Genomic DNA, 24,380 nt, shown 5'->3' on the forward strand with positions numbered 1-24,380 from the left:
ACACTGATTAGACCGGTAGTCCTCTATGGCCACGAGACCTGGATGATGGGCAGGAGGACGAACGTGCCCTTGAAGTTTTCGAACGGAAGGTGCTACGAACGATCTACGGTGGAGTGCAGGTGTCTGACGGAGTGTGGCGAAGACGCATGAACCACGAACTGCACGCGTTTCTTGAATAACCGACCATCGCCACCCAGGCAAGATCGGGAGGCTCAGGTGAGCCGGCGATGTCGCCCGTGCTGAGAATTTCTGTACCCGCCTGGGTCAGAATGTTTTGCTTGGGGAATTTGAAAATTTCAAATTTCATTCTAGGGACTCGTAATCGGGCTGTAGTGGACTAAATTGGATGCTTCAAAATGCAAGAGGTGGGTTTTTTTGTCCTCTATCTGACCACCACAAAATTTCCCAACGAGGGGCTAAACCGGTTCCGGGACAATCCGGATTGTTTAACGGTATTGTACCGAAACAGTATTTTTGGTCGAAAAATGTTAATAAAAAGATGAAAACAATGTATATTTGGAACAAATATTGTTGAAACTTATTCAATAGAGACTCTTACAACATAAAATAGCAATTTTTTAAATTAGTTGCTTATAAACTAATGATTTGATAAGTTTTACATGAAAAAAACTAAATTTTAACCAATTTTAAATATAAACTAACTTAACAAAGTTATCAGAAGTTCAAAGTTGTCACAAACTGGCTAGAGGTAATAGTATTTGACACAGAAACAACATTTCATAAATTAATTCACTCAAATCGATCAGATTTTGTACTTTTATTAGGGGTACGGACAATTATTTGACCTCTTTTTGACTTTTTTGAGTAAACTATTTTTGTATTTTTTAAGAAGATGTTTTTTGCTAATCCAATGACAGTGCCTTAAAGAGGACATTCTGCTGCGTCGATTGATGTATAAAACATGGTACTTTGATCGTATTTTATGTACTTTTATATCACAAACATTTGACTCACTGTATATATATTGAAATATGAAGCATATTAAACTATTTATTGTTCAATAATTGTTTAGGGTGGTGGGTGCCGTAAAGCAACAAAAAAATTTCCAAAAAGAGCTTGAAACCTGGATGATGAAGGAGAAGGAATCGCAAGAGAAAATGGAGGAAGACTCAAAGCGCATGGAAAAGTGGGCAGCGAAGGAAAATTTGCTGCATCAAAAGATTGAAGAATGTACGGACAAAATTGCAAGTCTCGGGGCGCTTCCCCAGGTGGATCCTGCTTATCAAAGAATGTCGTTGAAACAGGTAATGATGCTTATAGAAAAACATGAAAAAAACGCTTTGATTGGTATTTAAAGCAGCCATTTTAGGATTTTAATTAGATAATCTTTTTAATAAATCTTCAGATTACATTTTATATCAACATGTATATTAGGGTGGTCCAAATCCGGGCTTTTTTGGGGCTACCCCCTGAAATCAAAGATTGACCCATCACTAGGCTAAATTCCAAATTTGAGCTCATTCTGACCACGGGAACCCCTCCCTCCAATCGCTTTAAGTTTGTATGGGAAAAATCGTCAAAATTTATGGAGAAAAGCAACTATTTTACTTTTTTACCTGTGGAAGGCGCCATAGTTATCCGATGCTTACCATTTCTCAAATTTAGAACCTTCATTAAATTTAGAACAACTTTCCCGATGACACCATATTTATAGGATTTTTTCCCGCGAAGTTATTAGCGCCCAAAACTGACCATTTTTGCGCGGCCAGCTGTAAGGGGCTACCTAACAACGATTCGTACACGCACGTGCTCTCTCTCTGGTTCAAACTCTCTCACGAGCTTGCTCGCCTACCTGCCTGCCTACAAGCCACTATGGGCCATCCCCATACAAACAGGCGGCCAAATTATTTTTTTGCTTTTTAAACGTTTTTTCATACAAAATTGAAATGGTATACGTCGATTATTATGACTTTTCATGTTTTTCAATAGTTGATTGTTTATAATAAATAGTCATTTCATACATTTGCAAGTACAACAGAATTGCGTATTGTTGTATTGCAAGTTTATATTATTAAATTATGGATAAGCTAATTCATCCCCACTTTAAGGCAGTGTTGCGATACTCACGCGCTCACGCGCTCGTGAGCGCTCATTTTTCGCTCATTCGTGAGGAGGAGCGCTGCGCGAGCTAGCTCACGTTTGCCCGCGCTCACGTTTGCTCTGAATTTTTCAGCTCGCGTTTGCCCCACGCTCGCGCTCGAGCTCATTTTTCGCTCACGGAGCGCTCACTTTGGAAGTATCGCGAATCGAATCGTTTTTCGTTTTTGAGAAAGTTTTTGTTTTTCAATCCTAGTTATATGTTTTGCTTGAAGCACAGCATGTCAGTGGAAACATCACCTAGGAACATTTTTTTTATATATTTGGAATGGAATGGACGGAACTGGAATAACGTATTTGCATTAACTATGTTTTAAATAATAAATTGGATTCGCAAGGGTCAAATCATATTGAAGACATACAGTCAGAGTTGAAAATATAAATTTTTCGAATAAATCGGCCTAACCTCAATAATAGTTAAGGTAAGCAGAGACAATTGCTGGGGAATGGTATGAGCGCGTAAACAAAAAGGACTGAAAACCTTAGAAAAACTTACAAAACAATGAAATAATTCAAGAAGATTTATGCTGGGGTATGTTCGATTCAATGTTATGTGCTTGGTTGATTAAAATATAAAAATAAACTGTTTTATGTACCTAAACAGTTTGTTGACTACCATTCTATCGTTCAGTGCTTTTAAACGGCTGATAATTTTTATAAAGCTAATGTTTCTCTTTCTCATTCTAGAAAATAGATTCAATAAATGTTTTTTTTTTTAATTTGGACATTCTCTAAAATGTTTGGAATATGAGGGATGATTAAAACATTTATAAAGCTTACTGTTGGGTTTTTTAAAGGTCCAATAAAACAAATTTTATTTTTTGCTTTTTTTAGTGTTTTTAAAACCGCCTCGAGTCAAAACTCCTAATTCTAAAAACTTAAAATAAACAAAATTTGTCAATTAATTATTTTTTTTGTACATATCAGTGGATCTCTTCACGTCAATGAATTGTTACACTAAGAATGAGTCACTCAAAAGTGAATCATTCTGCCCCTTGGCTAATTCTGAATTTAAAATAGAACGTATATTTCGGTTCGCCGACTAAATCCATTTCATTGCATACTTTTGTTTGTAGTGGTCAATTTCTTGCTTGTTTTTGCTGCCTGTGCTGAGATAGTTCTAGAAACTTCGTTTCAAACAGGCAGATGCTTCAACAGGGAAAAACAACGCAAAACGCTCCGGTGAGCGTGAGCGAGCATGAGCTACCTGATAAAAACTCACGCTCCAGCTGGAGCGAGCACGCTTTCCGTGAGCGCTCGCTCATTCGCAACCCTGCTTTAAGGACACAACCCCTCCCCCTCTCTCTTTCACTCCCCTCCTCCCTTCCAACAAAATTTTGTTAAGCGTAATAAATTGATTTTAACCCAAATATCTATTATTTACTGCTGTGTGTCATATGCGTCACATCGTTGTCGCACGGCACAAGTGTACTTTTGTATCCGGACGTAGGGCGAGGTGACACCGGTCCTCGGACTTAGGACAATCGGAATATCGAATAAAATACGCCCGGTACAACTAAAGTAACATTTATTGCACGAGTTAAAAAGGCCGCGTGTGCGTATCACATCGCGGGAGAAACACTTCTGACAATTACTACAAATGAACAAAGACAGCTGACATATCAATTATGCGCACCTCCTGCATCTCACGATGACAGCTATGCTGAGATGTGAGAGCCTAGCGACGTATGGAGCGCACGAATAGACCCGGGCTTTCTGTGGACACTCCCTCAGTGGTGCTGTCCACAACATCTCCCCCCTGTAATTTGAGAGGTTGCATCGGGACTCGACTCGGGCTCTCCGGACCAGGACGAGCAGCGAGGAGACCTGCACGACGAACGAAGAAACTAACACCTGCCACTGGATAACGGCGGTACCTGCTTGGCCACCGGGCTACCCCTCATTTGGTTCGTGTGGCAGCGTAGCAATCGTCCGTCTCTCAGCCACACATTATAAGTTCCATCTTTGTAGTTCTCCAACACAAATCCAGACATCCATTTTGACGATCGTCTCGAACGTACAAGGGCATAAACGAGATCATCACAGACGAAGTCCAGGTGTTTCTTACGAGTTCGCTGTTGTTCACCACGAGGAACAGAATCCGTTTCTTCCACTTTCCATTTCGCTTCCCGTTCCGTTGACCACAGTGCGTTGCAGCAAAAACTGTCTGCCGAAACCGAACCGAGATCGAAACTGTCTAGCAAGTCCAATCCGAGCAGCTGCACCGGTTTCTCCGTGACACGTATCACCTCGTACTGGGTCGAGCCAGCAATCGTGACGTCACAGAAAAACTCACCCACCAGCGTCAACGACGATCCAGTCGCCGTAGTTACTCTTACAGATGGCGCTGACAGTTTTGGCCGTCCGATCTTCTTCCAGAGTTGCTTGTTGATGACAGTGATGTCGGATGCGGTATCGAGCTGCAGTTGAACCGGCGTACCATCCAATCCAACCGACACAAATTTCCGACCTTTTTGCAACGCTCGGCTTGTTGTTACCACGTTACTAGAAACTGCTTCTGTCTTCTTCTCCCTCCCGTGATAAAACGACTCTGAACTGCGACAATACCCTTCACGGTGACCGATCTCGTTGCAATCAGCACATCGGTAATCTTGATACTCACAGTTTCGTGCCTTGTGCAATCCACCACACAGCCAACAAGCCCACCTGTTTCGACCCTTCGTGCTTCGAACAGGTGATGGAGAAGAAGATCGGTCCTGTTTCTTGTCGCGCCCACGATCCAATTGCTGCTGCTGCTTGTCGTGTCCACGTCCGCGGTTCGCCCACTGCTGCTGAGCCTTGCCGATTCCACGGCCGCGGTCCTCCCACTGCTGCTGAACTTTGTTTACCAACGACGGCTGCGACTCTATCATGGCGTTGTCGTGCTTCAAGTTGAGGAGGCGCTGACACTCGTCCGACAACTGCTGCAGAGTGACGTCCTGCTCCTCAATCTTTGACAGCAATCGTGTACGGATTTCAGCATCGTTCTCAGATTTTAGACCGCAAAAGTACACGAGACATTTGAACTGGTCTTCTGTCAGCTTGGCAAGTTCAAACTCGACGCAGAGCTTGTTTACACGGCAAGCATACGTCACATGATCTTCAGTGGGTTGCTTGACGTTCTGCGCACCAAACAAACCCTTCAGCGTGTTCACGGTATCTTCAAACGTCATTGCCTTGGGCTTCGCCGGAAGGATGAAGCTGGAGTAACGTTCGTGTTCGGCCATCCCCAACTTCCTCAACAGCAATCGAACCTTGGCATCGTCTTCCAGACGGGCGGCATCCTGTTCGAACAGGTCTTCGTAACGGGAGTACCATGCAGCAAACGTCAGACAGCTCTCAGCGTCGTACCGAAACTCCTTGATGTTACTCGCTAGCAGATCGATGATTTTCTCAGGCTGAACTGGTACTTGTCTGCTAGTTTCAATCGTTCGCATAAAGTCCTGCTGTTGGCGTAGCATAGCTGCCGATTGCTGCTGCATCTGCAACATCATGTTCTGGAACATGCCCATCATCTGCACGATAACTGGGTTGGCTTGTGGAGCTGGTTGCGCCCCCGGTTGTTGCTCTCCATTTTGCCCGTTCGCCGGGTTCCCGTCGGCCATGCTGGTCTCGGAGCTTGTCCGTCTTCTTTCACGCGCGGGTGCTGGAATGTTTGGTTAGTTTCCGTAACTTCTAACCACGAAACAACCGGCCGTGTACTTTCGTCGCACGAGTTAAAAAGGCCGCGTGTGCGTATCACATCGCGGGAGAAACACTTCTGACAATTACTACAAATGAACAAAGACAGCTGACATATCAATTATGCGCACCTCCTGCATCTCACGATGACAGCTATGCTGAGATGTGAGAGCCTAGCGACGTATGGAGCGCACGAATAGACCCGGGCTTTCTGTGGACACTCCCTCAGTGGTGCTGTCCACAACATGTACCAAGATATACAAACTCATCCACCACCTCATATGTTTCTCCATCTCCGAAACACCTTCACCTGCACTGCCACGCGCTCTGCCAGCAACCAGATACTTGGTCTTGGCAGTGTTGATGGTCAGTCCGATCTTCGCAGCTTCCCGCTTGAAAGGGACGAACGCCTCCTCCACTGAACGACGGTCGATACCAATGATGTCGATGTCGTCAGCGTATCCAAGCAGTATGTGCGATTTAGTGATGAGTGATCCGTTTCTATGCACGCCTGCCCTTCGAGCAGCACCTTCCAACGCTATGATGAACAGTAAGTTCGAGAGAGCATCGCCCTGCTTCAATCCATCCAACGTAACGAAAGCTTCAGATGTCTCGTTAGCTATTCGCACGCTTGATTTTGCTCCGTCGAGCGTTGCACGAATCAATCTTATTAGCTTCGTAGGAAAGCGTGTTCTAGCATAATTTTCCAAAGTTCATTTCTTCTGAGTGAATCGTACGCCGCTTTGAAGTCGATGAACAAATGGTGTGTTTGCAGGTTGTACTCCCGGAACTTGTCGAGGATTTGTCGCAGAGTGAACATCTGGTCCATCGTTGACCGACCCGCTCGAAAACCGCACTGGTATTCGCCGATAAAGGTCTCGGTCAACGGTCTCAGCTTGCTCCACAGGATTCGGGATAGTACTTTGTACGCTGAATTGAGGATTGTGATGCCTCGATAGTTGGCACAATCGAGTCTTTGCCCTTTCTTGTAGATTGGGGTGATGAGCCCGTCTAACCAGTCGGTCGGAAGCTGTTCTTCGCACCAAATTCGCTGGACGATTTGGTGCAGAATCTCAATCATCCGCGCGCTCCCGTGCTTGAAAAGTTCGGCCGGAAGTCTGTCCTTTCCCGCGGATTTCGCGTTCTTGAGCTCCTTTACGGCTTTTTCCACGTCCTCCAACGTAGGCGGGTCCACAGCTATTCCATCATCCTCAACGTTCATCCTGTCCTCGACGACTCTCTCTCGCATCTCACCATTCAACAGCTGTTGAAAGGGGAAGGCGTCGCTTTCTTTCTTACACCGTTGACAGTTGCATAAAACCTCCGCTTATCGTTCGCGTTGTACTGTGCTTGAGCTTCGGCAAGTACTCTCTCGCGTACTCCCGTTCTTTTCGGCGGTGGGTTCGTTTCTCAGCTCTTCGCAGCTCACAGTTTCGGCGCGTACCCTTAACCAGCATACGTTTCCTGGCCTCGTTCTTCTCGTCCGTCACTCGCTGGCACTCCGCATAACTACAAAGTAGTTAGCAAATGAATATTTGGATTTAAATGAATAATTGAATAAGTTGGACTCATGAATAACACACAACTGTGCATTTATTCTAGAGTCAGATCCATACAGCGTCAGTGTTTATTTGGTCGAAGTGTACTAATTCATTGGCAGATCTGATTCTAGTTGTAATGTACGACAAGACTACTGACGGACGTGACCGGACGAGGGCCCAGTTTAGAGGTTTTAACATCAACGATGAGCGGCTGGACCACCCTCCAAAAAAAAAAAAAAAATAAAAAAAACATCCCTTTCCTTGCAGTGCATGGACAACAATAACAAAGCGGCAATGTGGGAAAGGGAAGTCATTTGAACGAACTGTTGTGGATGTACCTAGAACATCGCAGCACGGGGTATTTCTTCTGCACATTTCCAACAACAGTACACAGCAAAAAATCCGATGGTAAAATCGCATGCAAAAGCATGCACATCACCTTCGTCAAAATAAACACTAAATATTACACGCTGCATGTACAATTTTTCTAAACACAAAAAAAAAGTTGCAACCGACGGGACTCAAACCCAGCACCTACAGTAAGGACTGGCGCCTTAGCCCGCTCGGCCATCAGACCGATGAAAAATGGAAAGGATAAACGTATATGTGAGCTTGACATTTCGGTAAAGTAGGTTTCCCATACTGATGGGCTACATATTTCAGGGTGTATTATTACACAGAATTTCATAAAATAATGCAAAATTTATTTTACACCCAGGCCTTTTACACGCAGCTGGATTACTACTTTATTTGCTGTGTAGGTCTATTCCCGTACTGCAGAATTCTGCAATTCTGCACGAAATCGGCAGCAGAGCGTTCCCGTACTTTTCTGCAACATAAGTAACTTTTTTCCCAGGCAGAACTTCTGCAATGAGAGAGACAGAAGTTGCAGCAAAACCGTTCCCGTACTTTTCTGCAAGTTCTCTCTTCTCTTTCTTGTTGAAAAGTGACTGCAAGTAGGTGTGATGGATTTTGAGTACACGCTTACACAAAGTTTGCAATTTGGGTGAAATCAAGCATATTATTATTAGTTGTAATTTTTTTTGTTTTATTATTACTAAATTGAATTAGTCTTTTGAAGAGACGTTTGTATATTTTAAATTGATGAATTTTTTGGGTAGTTAGTTTTTTTTATGTCTGGTTTTATTGAGAACGATTTTTTTGTGTTAACGATTTCATGCTTAGTTCATTGATGTAAATGATATAGCTATATTTTTTAGTATTAAAATGATAACTTTTTGAATAGACGAAATATGTGTGTTTAAATAATAGGTAAATTTAATTGCCAAATAATAAATTGTACCTTTAATGGTACTACCAATTTATATTCTTATTTGAACCAAAAAATGTGATGTAATTTAGTCGAATTCTTAAATTTTAGGAAGTTTAAATTCTAAAATTCGGAAATTCTTAAATGCGCCATCTTGAATGACAAAAAGTACATTTTTTGGAGTCGTTAGAAAATCAGGTTTAGAGGATTTAGAGATTGAACATTTTGACGAGTTCTTCGGAAAATAGAGTAGGGTAGGGTAGTCATCAATGAGACACTTTTGGTTTTCAACTTTCAACGATTTTTGTATTTTTTTCATCAGCATGTTTTAATGAGCTTTTTGTTGCATTTTCTTTCTTTTAATGTGTTCTAACATTGATCAAAATATGAGATCGATCCGACCTCTACAGCCAGAGCTATCCAACTGTCTCATTGTAGACGCACTTGGCAGGAACAATGAGACAGGTGGGGAACAATGAGACACTCTACGTAAATCAATACTTTTCTAGTAAAACATCATGTTTTTGTATTGTTCCATTTCAGGTGACTTACCTTGAACATTTTAAAGCAATTTTGCCAACTTGAAACTTTAATTAACAAAAGTTATACTAAAAAGTAAATAAATTTAGTAAAATCCATTTATTTATACCAAATAACTTTATATTTTTGGCTAAATGAAGTCAAACCTCAATAAATATGCCAAAAATCACTTCCAATTCATATTTTGAAAGATTTCCCTAGATTTTGAAAAGTTTAATGAAGAAAAATCAAAGTGTCTCATTGTTACCCATGGGCTGAAAAGAGTGGGGAACAATGAGACAGCCCTGGATTCTGGGTATATTCTTAATTTTGGTCAAATCTAATGAAAGGCTATTGTAGCCCAACTCATGCCCTATGAAATGACGAAAGAAATTTGGAGAAATATTAGTTTTTGTGTTATTGGCAGCCTATGAGCGAAAATGTAATTTTCAGTCATAATTTACTTTTAAACCCCAAAATCAAACATTTATGAATAACTTTGCAAGGGAGCGTCCACAACCAACGCCACTATTATGGCAGAAGTGTATCCAGTAGACACACCTTTCCTCAAATTATGAGCCTGATTGGTTGAAACTACGACTTGTGAGAGCCATTTTATCATTGTTCCCCGTGTCTCATTGATGACTACTCTACCCTACGAACCTCGGTACGAACTGTTTCTATTTTTTAATATTTGAGTTTTCATTTTTTTATGTACAGAATTTTAAAATTTTACTTATTTTTGTTTTTTTAGTTTCTTTATTTTTTATTATTTTTTTAAACTGTAAATTTTGAATTTTTGGTGTTCTGAACTTTGAAATATTCAAACTTTTGATTCATTTATTTTGAATTTAAAAATATTTGAATTTTTAAATTTAGGAACTTTTAAGTTAGAAACCTTTATTTTTTTATTTCGAATTTTGAAAATTAATTTTTTTTTTGGAAATTTTCAATGTTTAATTTTTAATTATTTGAATTTCCAAGCTTTGAATTTCTGATTTATTGTTTTTTTTTCTGAAATAAATATTTGCATTTTTAAATTTCTCTAATATCTGATTCATTTTTCTCAAGTTCCTCGCGAATTTCTTAATTTTCAGATTTATAAATTTATGAGTTTCAGTGTTTGTTTTTGTGATTCATTTTTTTATTGTCAATTTCGCTGCGTCACCGTTGTTCTTCGATGTGAAATCCAATCATAATTTATTTATGTTATCTTTCAAACATTTTGCTATTAAAACATGTATTTATGGTCTATATAAATATACCTTCTATATTAAACCTTTTTCTTTTATTAATTATGTTTTTTAAACGTACCTGCCATTCTCATTTCTTAAATTGTTTACCAAATGTAAAGTTTTGAGTTGTTTCTAATATAAAATGTCTACCTAAGCATTATTAATTTCTAGTTTAATAAATGGTACATGCTTGATTTTTTAAATAAAATGTTGATTTGCGTAAAAAATAAGTCCCCGTTCTAGAGGTAAACTTCTTTCAATTACAATTTTTGTCAATCCATTTTTTTAATTGTTTTGAAATAATTAAAAAAAAAAACTTCAATACCCAATTTGAGTAAATCCACTCAACTGTGTACAATATTGCAGAAAAAGTACTGGAACGCGCTACCCAGGCAAAAGTTTTGCGGCTTCTCTCCTTGCAGAACTTCTGCAAAAGAGAGAGATGAAGAGAGCGAGCTGAAAAGTACGGGAACGTGCTGCAAAAAAGTGACTTATGCTGGCTGCAGAATTCTGCAGAAGCTGCAGAAATTCTGCAATTCTGCAAGTACGGGAATAGACCTAGTACTTGTTCGGTAACTTGGCTGAGAATGTAGCACAGTTACCGAATGTTGCTCGCGAAACTGGGCTGAACGAAAAATGACGAGGGGACCGATGCATAACATTTTCTCTACAAATGTAAAATGATGGTTGCTTAAATTTCTTTCAGAGCTCACCTTTAATTTTGACTTAACATTTCATTAAAACTTAAATATGATTTCTAATTTGCTGAACTTGCTTTTGCATCCACTGGCCCCTCATCATTCTGGTTTGTTTGGTTATTTTACGTTTGTCTGCTTTTTAAGTGGGCTACAGCCCAAGTAGTCCAGTCAAACAAGCTCAGTTACCGAACAAGTACTGTACTTTAATTTTGCTTCACTCATCTTTCTACTCTTCTGCTCTTATTTCCCAATAAATACTGAAACGTGTTTTCCCTAACAAAAACAGTTTCCCTTAATATGCGAACGATTTTAACTTCTGTTTATCATTGATCTTTCCTTTACCCATTTTCTTATTTATTTATTAAAATGTAATTTTCATCGGCTCCTACTCTTCTTTCCTTCAAACTACAATTGTTCTTTCAGTATCGAACTTTATGTAGTTTGCTTTCCTTTATTGTCTATTGTTTAAATCTACGCCCTTTTCTTCAAACAAGTATGGTTCGAGTCCTTACTTAATGTATTGAATGATCACACACATAAAATTATTGTACTTTTGGTAAACATTTGAATAACATGCTTAGGTCCAAAACATTGTAACAAAACACCGCGACAGAAGAAATAGTAACAGATTAACACGATTCAACATTAGGGAAGATTTCAGGAGAAAACAGTACACAGTAAATAACAATTAGTTTTTGAATTCAAACTAAAAAATAAAACAGTATTTGCTATAATGAAAGTTGATAGGCACACTATAAATGGTTAGGCGCTTATACTTACATAAAACCCTACGTAATGTACCACCCCCGGCCGAGTTAAAATGCGTAACCGGAAAAGAAGGTGTGCATGCCTGGCACGAACACTCAAAGCGTGTTCTAGCGTGCTGCTCGTACTGACTCAGAGCAAGGGTGAGATGTAGGTGTAAGGGCAGTGCGTGTTCGTCGGGAACCTGGTGCATAAGATCGGTCAAGGCCCGTTCTTACACTGAAAATTGCGAATTGCGAAATTACAATATCCCTATTTAAAAATTTACTCAATAATAACTGTTGCGACGGAGCACGTCCCAAATACGGCCGAAGCAATCCCCTCGTTCTACGTTAGTGCTAGTGTTTGTTTTGTTTGACTGGTGCCCGTGCTGTCGCTTGGCAAACGATTAGAAGAATCAAAACAATCTGAGCAAGCGGGAGCACGGGCGCAGCTGGACAGGTCAGCTGCGAAAGACACCATAATTGTGAGTTTTTATTGTTAAAGCGGTATACGCACTTCGGAAGGAACCGGTCAAGAAAAAAATCAAATGGGCAGCAGCGGCAGAGCAAGCAAGTCAGAGAGAGTGAAGAAAAGCCCCAAGAAATCGCTCCCTCTCCTTTGTTCTGCTGTTCGTAAAGCTGTTTCTTGACCCCTTTCCTTCCGATCTGCATACTAGCCTTAAATTGTGAACGTTCTGATTGTAATTCATTCATTTAATAAATTACAGTTTTGTTGCATGTGGGAAATAAAAAAAATTTATTTCGCCCTGCTTACGAAGTAGCACCTTCCCGCCTGTCTCAACAATAACAGATGACAATTCATGGAGGAACTAATTTATCGAAATTTGTATTATCTCACACACGCTCTGATAATATGATATCTATTGTTATTACATATAATTATATATCTCAAAATAAATATCGAAATATATCTTGAAAATTATAATAATCATGCCAGGAACGCAGCGCAGCGGACCACACACACACACAGGAACGCAGCGCAGCGGATAGCAAACAAAAACGACGACGACGACAAAAGTCCAAGCAGAGAAACAGCGCGCGCTTGTAGGTAAACAGGCAGGCAGGCAGGCGAGCAAGCTCGTGAGAGAGTTTGAAGTCCAGAGACGCATCGAGCTCTACAGGCTCAATAAAAACTCCTTTCCTGCTCTGTATGATAGAACAGAGCTAAGCTCTGTATGCAGCGAACAGAGCCAGCTCTGTATGGGGAAAAATAATATTGATTTGCATATATCTCAAAAACGATAAGTTTTAGAAAGTTGACATGTTCTAGAAAGTTGCTGGTACCAAAAGGTTCTATATTATTGTCTCAGACGTCATTACAATTTGATTGATTTTAGTTGTGCAAAACAAGAAAAAACTATTTATTTTCTAAGATACAAGGTATAGAATATTTTTGTTTTCGACAAAGTTGCTCAACTACCAAAAATGAACAACTCTCTCGAAGACACCAAAGCTCTATCTTCAATAGATACCGAAATAAAAAATAAAAACTATTTTTATAATAAATACTGCTTGGGTCATTCCATCTCAACTGTGCACGAAAAAGTGCAAATTTGAAAATTACCCTCTCCGATCCTGCTCAAATTTGGCAGAGCTGTTGATACTATCAAAACATGCAAGAATCCCGAATTTCATCCAAATCGGACCACCCCCTCCATTTTTGTACCTCCCCAAAAAATCGACTTTTTGGCGATTTTTGACCAAACCTCCTAGTTTCAAACGGCGATAGCTCAGGAACCACAAATCTTAGAAGGTCGGTCTTAGACTCAATTTTGAAGGAAATTGGACGTAGAATCCATTTCCGTGATCAAAATTTTGATTAATTTATTTTTTCTACCTGTATTGCGCAATTGAAAACTTTAAACGGCTGTATCTCAAAACACCCCAACTTATTTTTTTTATTTGACCTCACCATCGTGTTCCCCGGCCAATTTTACATAAGAATCACTTATCGACAGAAATGAATATGTTTCGTTCCAGAGATATCGAATTTTAAAGTTTTGTGTTTTCGAGATTACCTACATCAGCTTCATTCGCCGCATCTGCTAGAAGCACACAGGCGGGCTGATCAATAACTGCTACCTGGTGTTCTGGGAGATGATTAATTTAATTTATATTTTTATAATTTTACGCAAATATTTATTCAAATGGCTAATAGGGGAAATTCTCGTATGTTTGGCAGGTTAAGTCCTCGCTCCTAGTTTCGTCCAATTTGCTCATTTTCACTATTTAAACAACACATTTTGCAAAACTTTTGATAGAAACTTGCTTGTTCACTTCTCATTGAGCTATTTATCACTCGATTTCAGTTGAAAACGCTTTTAATCAGCTGTAATTGAATGCCAAAGCGCTGATATGGCAACATTAGAGGAACGCTGGGATTAGATGCTGTTCCCCTACCTTGATCAATCTATTTTTGTGAAAGGAATATTTATTGGGTTATTTTGAATGCACCGTTTTTTTAACGTGTTGCTAACCGTTTTAGAGTACCTCCGAGGCCATGACCAGGGCCTTTATCATGGGCGGTAGCAAAATAATGCCATTCAGCAAAAACCCCAAAACCTGCTTTATTATTATTTTTGTTATAGTTTATTATTGACACATTGCCATAATTTGGCAAATCTGATTTATGGTTTCAAAGATTGATCATATTAAATCAATTTTTATATTGTGAGCCAGCTCCATTTGATTTAAAGATGATTTTGGTCAAGGTACATTTAATTTAAAAAAAATCCTTATACGTGAGGATAGTAGCCGTATTGTGTTTCAAGAATCCAAGAATGATAGAAGAAAAAAACACTGTTGTTCGGACGGTGTCGAAATCATCGCAACAAAATTTGGGGAATTAGCCACTTTGCAGCAGATTAAATTTTGTGATTTTTTTTACATTTTTCAGTTTTATACTTTCCAGAAATCCTTTTCCTACTCCTTGTGATCGTCCGTCACTAGAGTACAACGTATCAACAAATTTTATTCATTTTAATTCATATTTTTCACAAAAGAATGTATCGTGCACTTATTGTTCAGTGTTACTAACAAGATTAATTGCATTTTCCTGCTCGCTCCGTCGGAATCCAATTCTGCCCTTTACTGTGTGTCGTTATTGCTCTGTCCTGTGGGTTAGCACAGAAATTCACTTCATTCATTTTTTTGAGCAGATAAACATTCGCGATTAAACTCCAGTTTCCTACAGTGTTATACAGTTATTTTTTGCCCAATTTGATAAAGATTATTTATGATGAAATATTATTTCAATAAATGACCAGGTAGCAGTTATTGATCAGCCCGCCTGTGTGCTTCTAGCAGATGCGGCGAATGAAGCTGATGTAGGTAATCTCGAAAACACAAAACTTTAAAATTCGATATCTCTGGAACGAAACATATTCATTTCTGTCGATAAGTGATTCTTATGTAAAATTGGCCGGGGAACACGATGGTGAGGTCAAATAAAAAAAATAAGTTGGGGTGTTTTGAGATACAGCCGTTTAAAGTTTTCAATTGCGCAATACAGGTAGAAAAAATAAATTAATCAAAATTTTGATCACGGAAATGGATTCTACGTCCAATTTCCTTCAAAATTGAGTCTAAGACCGACCTTCTAAGATTTGTGGTTCCTGAGCTATCGCCGTTTGAAACTAGGAGGTTTGGTCAAAAATCGCCAAAAAGTCGATTTTTTGGGGAGGTACAAAAATGGAGGAGGTGGTCCGATTTGGATGAAATTCGGGATTCTTGCATGTTTTGATAGTATCAACAGCTCTGCCAAATTTGAGCAGGATCGGAGAGGGTAATTTTCAAATGCTGTTCCGCTTCAGATGGAATGACCCGCTTGCGACAAACACAAAGCGACCGCGTCGTAGGCACAGGTAATATAAGGCATGTTTGGTAGAGATCGTCTGAAGTGAAAACTAGTATAGCAGAGTGTTCATAGAGAGTTTTTATGTTAAATGCTCTCGTCTGGATGGTTGAAAGAAATTTCAGATACAATTATACAAATTTATAAAATTATATTCTTTTTATTGTACTGGTAAGTAATTAAGATTAGAAACAACAAAATTATTGCACAGCTATTTTTATGTTTGTCTTGACAAAACAAATGTTTAACAAAATTACAAGTTTTGTACAACAAATTAAGATAAAAAACAATTTCAAATACGCAAGTTAAAAAAAATAAAAACTAAATCTTCTAACAATTATTTTAATTTTATAAAAAGAAAATCAGTTAACATAAGTTTAACCTTAGAAAGATTTCAGGAAACTTTTCTATTTGAATTAATTCAACAGAAAAAAAAAACTATATTTTTCAAGCAAGATAACCATAAGAAAGTTTTAAGCTCTAAATAATCTCTATGATATTTTTTTACATTTTGTCACCTTTTTTAAATAAAATAAGAAAATGAAATTAAATAGCAAAAACCATTTTTTCTTTATTTCTCAAGCCAGGAAATCAGTGAAGAGTTTCAAGCTCTAAATGCTCTCTATGGAAATTTGGCATTTTATTACCTGTATTCTAAATATTTTTTTTTATTTTTCAAACAAAGGAAAGCAGTGAAGAGTTTTTAGCTCTAAATGCTCTCTATGGAAATTTGCCATTTTATTACCTGTATTCTAAATATTTTTTTATTTTTCAAATATAGGAAAGCTGTGAAGAGTTTTTAGCTCTAAATGCTCTCTATGGAAATTTGCCATTTTATTACCTGTATTCTAAATATTTTTTTTATTTTTCAAATAAAGGAAAGCAGTGAAGAGTTTTTAGCTCTAAATGCTCTCTATGCAAATTTGCCATTTTATTACCTGTATTCTAAATATTTTTTTAATTTTCAAACAAAGGAAAGCAGTGAAGAGTTTTTAGCTCTAAATGCTCTCTATGGAAATTTGCCATTTTATTACCTGTATTCTAAATATTTTTTTAATTTTCAAATAAAGGAAAGCAGTAAAGAGTTTTTTGTTCCAAAAGCTCTTTATGGAAATTTTGCTATTTTTTTCTCACTACAAGATTTTAACATCAATTGAGTTGAATAATGTAATTAAATTTAAGTTGGACAAAATAAAATTAATTACATTATTCAACTCAATTGATGTTAAAATCTTGTAGTGAGAAAAAAAAATAGCAAAATTTCCATAAAAAGCATTTGGAACAAAAAACTCTTTACTGCTTTCCTTTATTTGAAAAATAAAAAAATATTTAGAATACAGGTAATAAAATGGCAAATTTCCATAGAGAGCATTTAGAGCTAAAAACTCTTCACTGCTTTCCTTTATTTGAAAAATAAAAAAAATATTTAGAATACAGGTAATAAAATGGCAAATTTCCATAGAGAGCATTTAGAGCTAAAAACTCTTCACAGCTTTCCTATATTTGAAAAATAAAAAAATATTTAGAATACAGGTAATAAAATGGCAAATTTCCATAGAGAGCATTTAGAGCTAAAAACTCTTCACTGCTTTCCTTTGTTTGAAAAATAAAAAAAAATATTTAGAATACAGGTAATAAAATGCCAAATTTCCATAGAGAGCATTTAGAGCTTGAAACTCTTCACTGCTTTCCTTTGTTTGAAAAATAAAAAAATTAAAATACAGGTAATAAAATGGCAAATTTCCTTAGAGAGCATTTAGAGCTAAAAACTCTTCACTGCTTTCCTTTGTTTGAAAATTAAAAAAATATTTAGAATACAGGTAATAAAATGGCAAATTTCCATAGAGAGCATTTAGAGCTAAAAACTCTTCACTGCTTTCCTTTATTTGAAAAATAAAAAAATATTTAGAATACAGGTAATAAAATGGCAAATTTCCATAGAGAGCATTTAGAGCTAAAAACTCTTCACAGCTTTCCTATGTTTGAAAAATAAAAAATATTTAGAATACAGGTAATAAAATGCCAAATTTCCATAGAGAGCATTTAGAGCTTGAAACTCTCACTGATTTCCTGGCTTGAGAAATAAAGAAAAAATGGATTTTGCTATTTAATTTCATTTTCTTATTTTATTTAAAAAAGGTGACAAAATGTAAAAAAATATCATAGAGATTATTTAGAGCTTAAAACTTTCTTGCTCTGAAAAATATAGTTTTTTTCTGTTGAAAAATATAGTTTTTTTCTGTTGAAAAATATAGTTTTTTTTCTGTTGAATTAATTCAAATAGAAAAGTTTCCTGAAATCTTTCTAAGGTTAAACTTATGTTAACTGATTTTCTTTTTATAAAATTAAAATAATTGTTAGAAGATTTAGTTTTTATTTTTTTTAACTTGCGTATTTGAAATTGTTTTTTATCTTAATTTGTTGTACAAAACTTGTAATTTTGTTAAACATTTGTTTTGTCAAGACAAACATAAAAATAGCTGTGCAATAATTTTGTTGTTTCTAATCTTAATTACTTACCAGTACAATAAAAAGAATATAATTTTATAAATTTGTATAATTGTATCTGAAATTTCTTTCAACCATCCAGACGAGAGCATTTAACATAAAAACTCTCTATGAACACTCTGCTATACTAGTTTTCACTTCAGACGATCTCTACCAAACATGCCTTATATTACCTGTGCCTACGACGCGGTCGCTTTGTGTTTGTCGCAAGCAGTATTTATTATAAAAATAGTTTTTATTTTTTATTTCGGTATCTATTGAAGATAGAGCTTTGGTGTCTTCGAGAGAGTTGTTCATTTTTGGTAGTTGAGCAACTTTGTCGAAAACAAAAATATGCTATACCTTGTATCTTAGAAAATAAATAGTTTTTTCTTGTTTTGCACAACTAAAATCAATCAAATTGTAATGACGTCTGAGACAATAATATAGAACCTTTTGGTACCAGCAACTTTCTAGAACATGTCAACTTTCTAAAACTTATCGTTTTTGAGATATATGCAAATCAATATTATTTTTCCCCATACAGAGCTGGCTCTGTTCGCTGCATACAGAGCTTAGCTCTGTTCTACCATAAGCGGTATACGCACTTCGGAAGGAACCGGTCAAGAAAAAATTCAAATGGACAGCAGCGGCAGCGAAAGCAAGCCAGATAGGGTGAATAAAAGCCCCAAGAAATCATTTCCTCTCCTTTGTTCTGCTGTTCGTAAAGCTGTTTCTTGACCCCTTTCCTTCCGATCTGCATACCAGCCTATACAGAGCAGGTAAGGAGTTTTTATTGAGCCTGTAGAGCTCGATGCGTCTCTGGTTTGAACCGTGTACGAATTGGAATTAAACATCGTTGTTAGGTAGCCCCTTACAGCTGGCTGCGCAAAAATGGTCAGTTTTGGGCGCTAATAACTTCGCGGGAAAAAAATCCTAAAAATATGGTGTCTTCGGGAAAGTTGTTCTAAATTTAAAGAAGGTTCTACATTTGAGAAATGGTAAGAATCGGATAACTATGGCGCCTTCCACAGGTAAAAAAGTAAAACAGTTGCTTTTATCCCTACATTTCGACGATTTTTCCCATACAAACTTTAAGCGAGGGAGGGAGGGTTACCGTGGTCAGAATGAGCTCAAATTTGGAATTTAGCATAGTGATGGGTCAATCTTTGAATTCAGGGGGTAGCCCCAAAAAAACCCGGATTTGGACCACCCTAATGTATATTTTATGTTTTTCAGTTATTCAAAGAGCTCGAAAAGGCCAACCACCACCTGAAAAAATATAATCACGTTAACAAAAAAGCCTTGGATCAGTTTCTCAGCTTCTCCGAGCAAAAAGAAAAACTGTATAAGCGAAAAGAAGAACTCGATATTGGAGGAGAAAAAATTCGCGAGCTTATGCAAAACTTGGAGATGCGTAAGGTTGAAGCAATTCAATTCACTTTTAGACAAGTCGCTGCTAATTTTACTGAAGTCTTCAAAAAGCTGGTTCCTCATGGTGCGGGTCATTTGATTTTACGGACGCATAAGGACGTCGAAGGCAACGACATGGAAAAAGAAGTAGAAACTTCAGATGAATTCACTGGTATTGGAATCCGCGTATCGTTCACCGGTGTCGATGCAGAGATGCGAGAAATGAATCAGCTTTCCGGAGGGCAAAAATCTTTGGTTGCATTGGCTCTTATATTCGCTATTCAAAAATGTGACCCTGCACCATTTTATTTGTTTGATGAGATTGATCAAGCATTAGATGCACAACATAGAAAAGCAGTTGCAGACATGATTCACGAATTGAGCGATAAGGCACAATTTATCACAACCACGTTCAGACCAGAACTACTCGAAAATGCGCACAAATTCTATGGTGTACGCTTCCGTAATAAAGTAAGCCATGTCGATTGTGTTACTCGTGAGATAGCCAGAGATTTCGTGGAAGATGATACAACACATGGGTAAAAGCGTTCTGAATAATTATAATCGTAATGTTTTCTTTTAAAACAAACTTTGATTCTTCTTTCTTAATATATTATTTTAAAATCGCGTTACTACTTTAGAAATAAGATCATAACAATATTTGTCATTGAAGTAAATAAAGCATTTTGACGAGACTTTTTTTTATTTTAAAATTAATAACTGAAAATAACCATCAAAGCACATTACCTGTATGGGGGTTGCTCCCAGGACTAGAGCCGGGACATCGGATATCCGGATAACTTGCAGCTTTGATAATTCTTTGAGAAAATGAACTAACTCATACATGCCAGCTTTGTTTCACGGCTGTGGGGTAACATTAAGACGAAACAAAATAATTTTACAGGTATTCAAAAAAAAAAAAAAATTAGTATCACATGATTTATGGTCGAATACTATTGTATGTATGTATGTATGATCCCCATACCCGCAGGCAACTTGGTCCCGAAACACATGTGAGCGCTAGGTGAACAATTCGATCATCTTTTACTCCGTAATCTGTACACCCACGTGCATAAGTTTTTTGCACGAATTTTAGTGCTACAAATACCGGCGCAACGAATAAAAAGAAACCCCTTTTCCCTTCCCAAGCACCGGAAATTTGTAGCGGGTGTAGGGACATTTTGTATAGACGCCCTTGCTTCCATCACGTCACTGAGGGTATGGAGCGACGAGAAATTAATAAGCATGCCCCCCTAGTCGAACCTTCATTAGAGAAGCAGGCAATCCACAACGCACAGCGAACGACCAAAGGAACACCCTACCGCGTATATAGTAATATTGGCGTGGTTTGTCTTTACTGAAGTGTATGGATGTTAGAGTGAATGAAAGTGTCAATTGAAATGGAAAGCTCTCACCAAATACGAAGAATCTTGGAAACAGCTCAATTCCGATCGCCTCGCAACATGACACTTGAAACTTCACAAATTTTGAATTCCTGCCTTGATCAGCAGAACCTCCGGCAGCAGTCCTGGTACCGCACGATTGACTGCAAGCGACCCACAACTTTAAAGTGGCTGGATGATGAACGCCACCCACATCTGCTTCGACAATTCTTGAAAGACTTGGAACTACAGGAACGCTTAAGATGGTGGCCACTTCGTGAGGTTAACAAGCTCCTATCTTTCTTGTTGCTACTGACATCCCTTCCGGTAGAGCAACTCTTCCGAGTCATGGAAGACGTAAATTCACAAAACATTCTGCTTGTCACTTCCACCACTTTAACTACAAATGTCTTGAAGCGGAAATAGGAGATCTCCGGATTTTGCGAAACTTTTCAATTTCGAAGACAATTAAAAAGATTAAAAAGTGACAGCAATCAAAAACGCGTCCGACCACGGGCACAGATTGCTTCGATCCTTATGATTTATGGTCGAATAGTATTATCCGAAAAACCATCCGATCCGTTACATTTTTATTCTTAAAGCGGTATACGTACTTCGGAAGGAACCGGTCAAGAAAAAAATCAAATAGGCAGCAGCGACAGAGCAAGCAAGTCAGAGAGGGTGAAGAAAAGCCCCAAGAAATCGCTCCCTCTCCTTTGTTCGTAAAGCTGTTTCTTGACCCCTTTTCTTCCGATCAGCGTACTAGCCTTAAACCTGTATTGGGTTCCTAAAATATTTTTATCCAAATAATTTTGAGTTCTTATAAGATTTCCCTTCATCTCTTTTCATTTGGTTTGATTAAAAAGATGATATCTGATTTTTTATAGAAAGAATGTAAATTATCCGGATATCCGAGGTCCCAGCTCTACCAAGAACCACCCTATGACTCCACCCTACAACAAATGTCAAGAAGAGAGAAAAGGAGACGGCAAGAGAGAGTAAGACATTCGCGACATTTGCAACGTGCGGAATCGTTGTATAATAAAAGAACTTAATTAAACACCAAATCGCGTCTTTAATCGGTCTCCGACACCACGTCCCCCACATTGGTGACCCGCGTCGTGAATTTCAACCGTTTCCAGAGACGCATCGAGCTCTACAGGCTCAATAAAAACTCGTTACCTGCTCTGTATGGTAGAACAGAGTTTAGCTCTGTATGTAGCGAACAGAGCCAGCTCTGTATGCGGAAAAATAATATTTAAGGGTGCACAGCAACCAAGGAAGTTGTTGTCTTCTTATTCCAAAATTGTCAAACTTACGAACCCAATCCTGCAAGAATCTGATTGCAAAAATATTCAAACTTTGTTGTAAATAACTATGAAGACAGTAATTTAGGGAATGAATAAAAAAGTATATCCATAGTTTCCGTATTTTTGAAGATACTAAAATGTCTGTAACAGAAATCTGGGTGCAAAAGTTATGGTTGATGTGTACCGTTAATTGCATATATCTCAAAAACGATAAGTTTTAGAAAGTTGACATGTTCTAGAAAGTTGCTGGTACCAAAAGGTTCTATATTATTCTCTCATTTGGTTGGCGAATGACTGGACATGGCGTACCATAGGTACTTCGAGTACCGCAGGAATAAAATAGACCCACCAAGTGGTCCAATAGCCTCTTGTCCAGTAACTCCGATATCCTGGCCTCCCCGCGGCGCTAGTCGGGATACTAGTAACCATTGATCGGGTAACCAACCCCGGTGGGAACTATGGTAGTATGCTGACAGGGAAGGGGGCTCCATCCTCTTTGGAGGGTGTAGCTATACCGTTAGGCCTCGTGAGAATGGCCTCCGTTACGGTGTCGAGAGAAAACCGGAGCTGAGTCTCGGTAGCTTCAAGGTGGCAGCCCCACCCCGAGACTAGGTATCGCAGCCCCAATCCGGCTGCATACCGAAAATCACATCATTACGAACAATCAAGAAGGAATAAGGATCCGGAACAAACGGCATAGACCTAAGCACGAAAAGGACACCGATTGGAAACTCGGAACATGGAACTGCAGATCGCTACGTTTCGATGGGTATGAGTACGCTCTGTTGAACGAGCTCGAACCCCGCAACTTCGATGTTGTAGCACTGCAGGAGATGTGCTGGAAGGGAGCGAAGATGTGGGAGGATGATGTTTGGAGCTCACCATGTACCAGAGCGGCGGAGTCGAAAACAAGCTGGGAACTGGCTTCATAGTGTTGGGCAAGATGCGGAGTCGTGTGATAGATTGGGAGCCGATCGACGACCGGATGTGTAGGTTGAGGATTAAAGGCCGTTTCTTCAACTACCACATCTTCAACGTACATTGCCCACACGAAGAATCATCCGATGCCGAGAAGGAAGCGTTCTACGCGAAGCTGAAGCAGAAGTTCGACAGCTGCCCGCAGAGGTTCGTCAAGATCGTCAGATATGAAGAGATATGAACGCCCGCATAGGAAGGGAGGAGATGTACAAGCCGGTGATCGGGACGAACAGCCTGCACACCGTCACCAACGACAACGGCCAGCGGTGCATCAACTTCGCAGCCTCCCGCGGTATGGTGGTACGGAGCACATTCTTCCCCCGGAAAGACATCCACAAAGTCACCTGGACATCGCCTAACCAACGAACAAAAACACAAATCGACCACGTCCTCATCGACGGCCGATTCTTCTCGGACATACGGAACATCCGCACGTACCGCGGTGCGGACATCCACTCGGACCACTACCTGGTGGGTGCAAGCATACACTCAAAACTGTCGACGACGTACCACCGACGACGGAGCCGGCTCCCACCGCCGTTCAACACCGAGCGGCTGCAGGACACGGCTGCGGCTCAGCACTACGTGCAGCAGCTGGAAGCGAGCCTGCCAACGGAGGAGGAACTCGGCGCTGCCTCGCTCAACGATGGATGGAGCAGAATTTGCTCGGCCATCGGCAGTGCCGCTGAAGCCGCGCTAGGTAGTACGGTCCGAGTTGGAAAGCAGCGCTGGTTCGACGAGGAGTGCCAGCGGCTACTTGACGAGAAGAAAGCAGCTTATGCGGTGAAGCTGAGAGCTGCAACTGATGAGAACGTGGCCAGATACAAACAAGCGCTGAAACAGCAGAGAACGGTCTTCAAGCTCAAGAAGCGCCAGCTGGAAGATCGCGATCGCGCCGAAATGGAGCAGCTGTTCCGGCAGAACGAGACGCGAAAGTTCTACGAGAAGGTTAACCGGTCCCGCAAAGGCTATGCGCCGCAAGCCAACACTTGTCGGGACGCCGAGGGAAACCTTCTTATGGACACAGGCGAGGTGTTGAACAGGTAGCAGCAGTTCTTCAACGAGCACCTCACCGGCGATGTAGCGCATGGAGACGGCTTTGAAGCCCAACTTGGACCGCCCACTACC

The 24,380-nt window shown here is 39.2% G+C and overlaps 1 protein-coding gene across 2 annotated transcripts in view; it reads left to right on the top strand.

Annotated features, from left to right (window-relative positions):
* LOC120427371 (structural maintenance of chromosomes protein 3) overlaps window positions 1-20,277 on the top strand; it is an 80,559-nt gene extending 60,282 nt beyond the window's left edge. For both annotated transcript variants that reach the window (XM_039592226.1, XM_039592227.1), the window contains 2 exons: window positions 1,034-1,265; window positions 19,409-20,277. In XM_039592226.1, coding sequence (XP_039448160.1) covers window positions 1,034-1,265; window positions 19,409-20,125 — 949 coding nt within the window. In that variant the 3' untranslated portion in view covers window positions 20,126-20,277. The remainder of the gene's footprint in view (window positions 1-1,033; window positions 1,266-19,408) is intronic.
* The last annotated feature ends 4,103 nt before the right edge of the window (window positions 20,278-24,380 follow it).

This window comes from Culex pipiens, chromosome 1, assembly GCF_016801865.2.
Source record: "Culex pipiens pallens isolate TS chromosome 1, TS_CPP_V2, whole genome shotgun sequence".
NCBI lineage: Eukaryota > Metazoa > Arthropoda > Insecta > Diptera > Culicidae > Culex > Culex pipiens.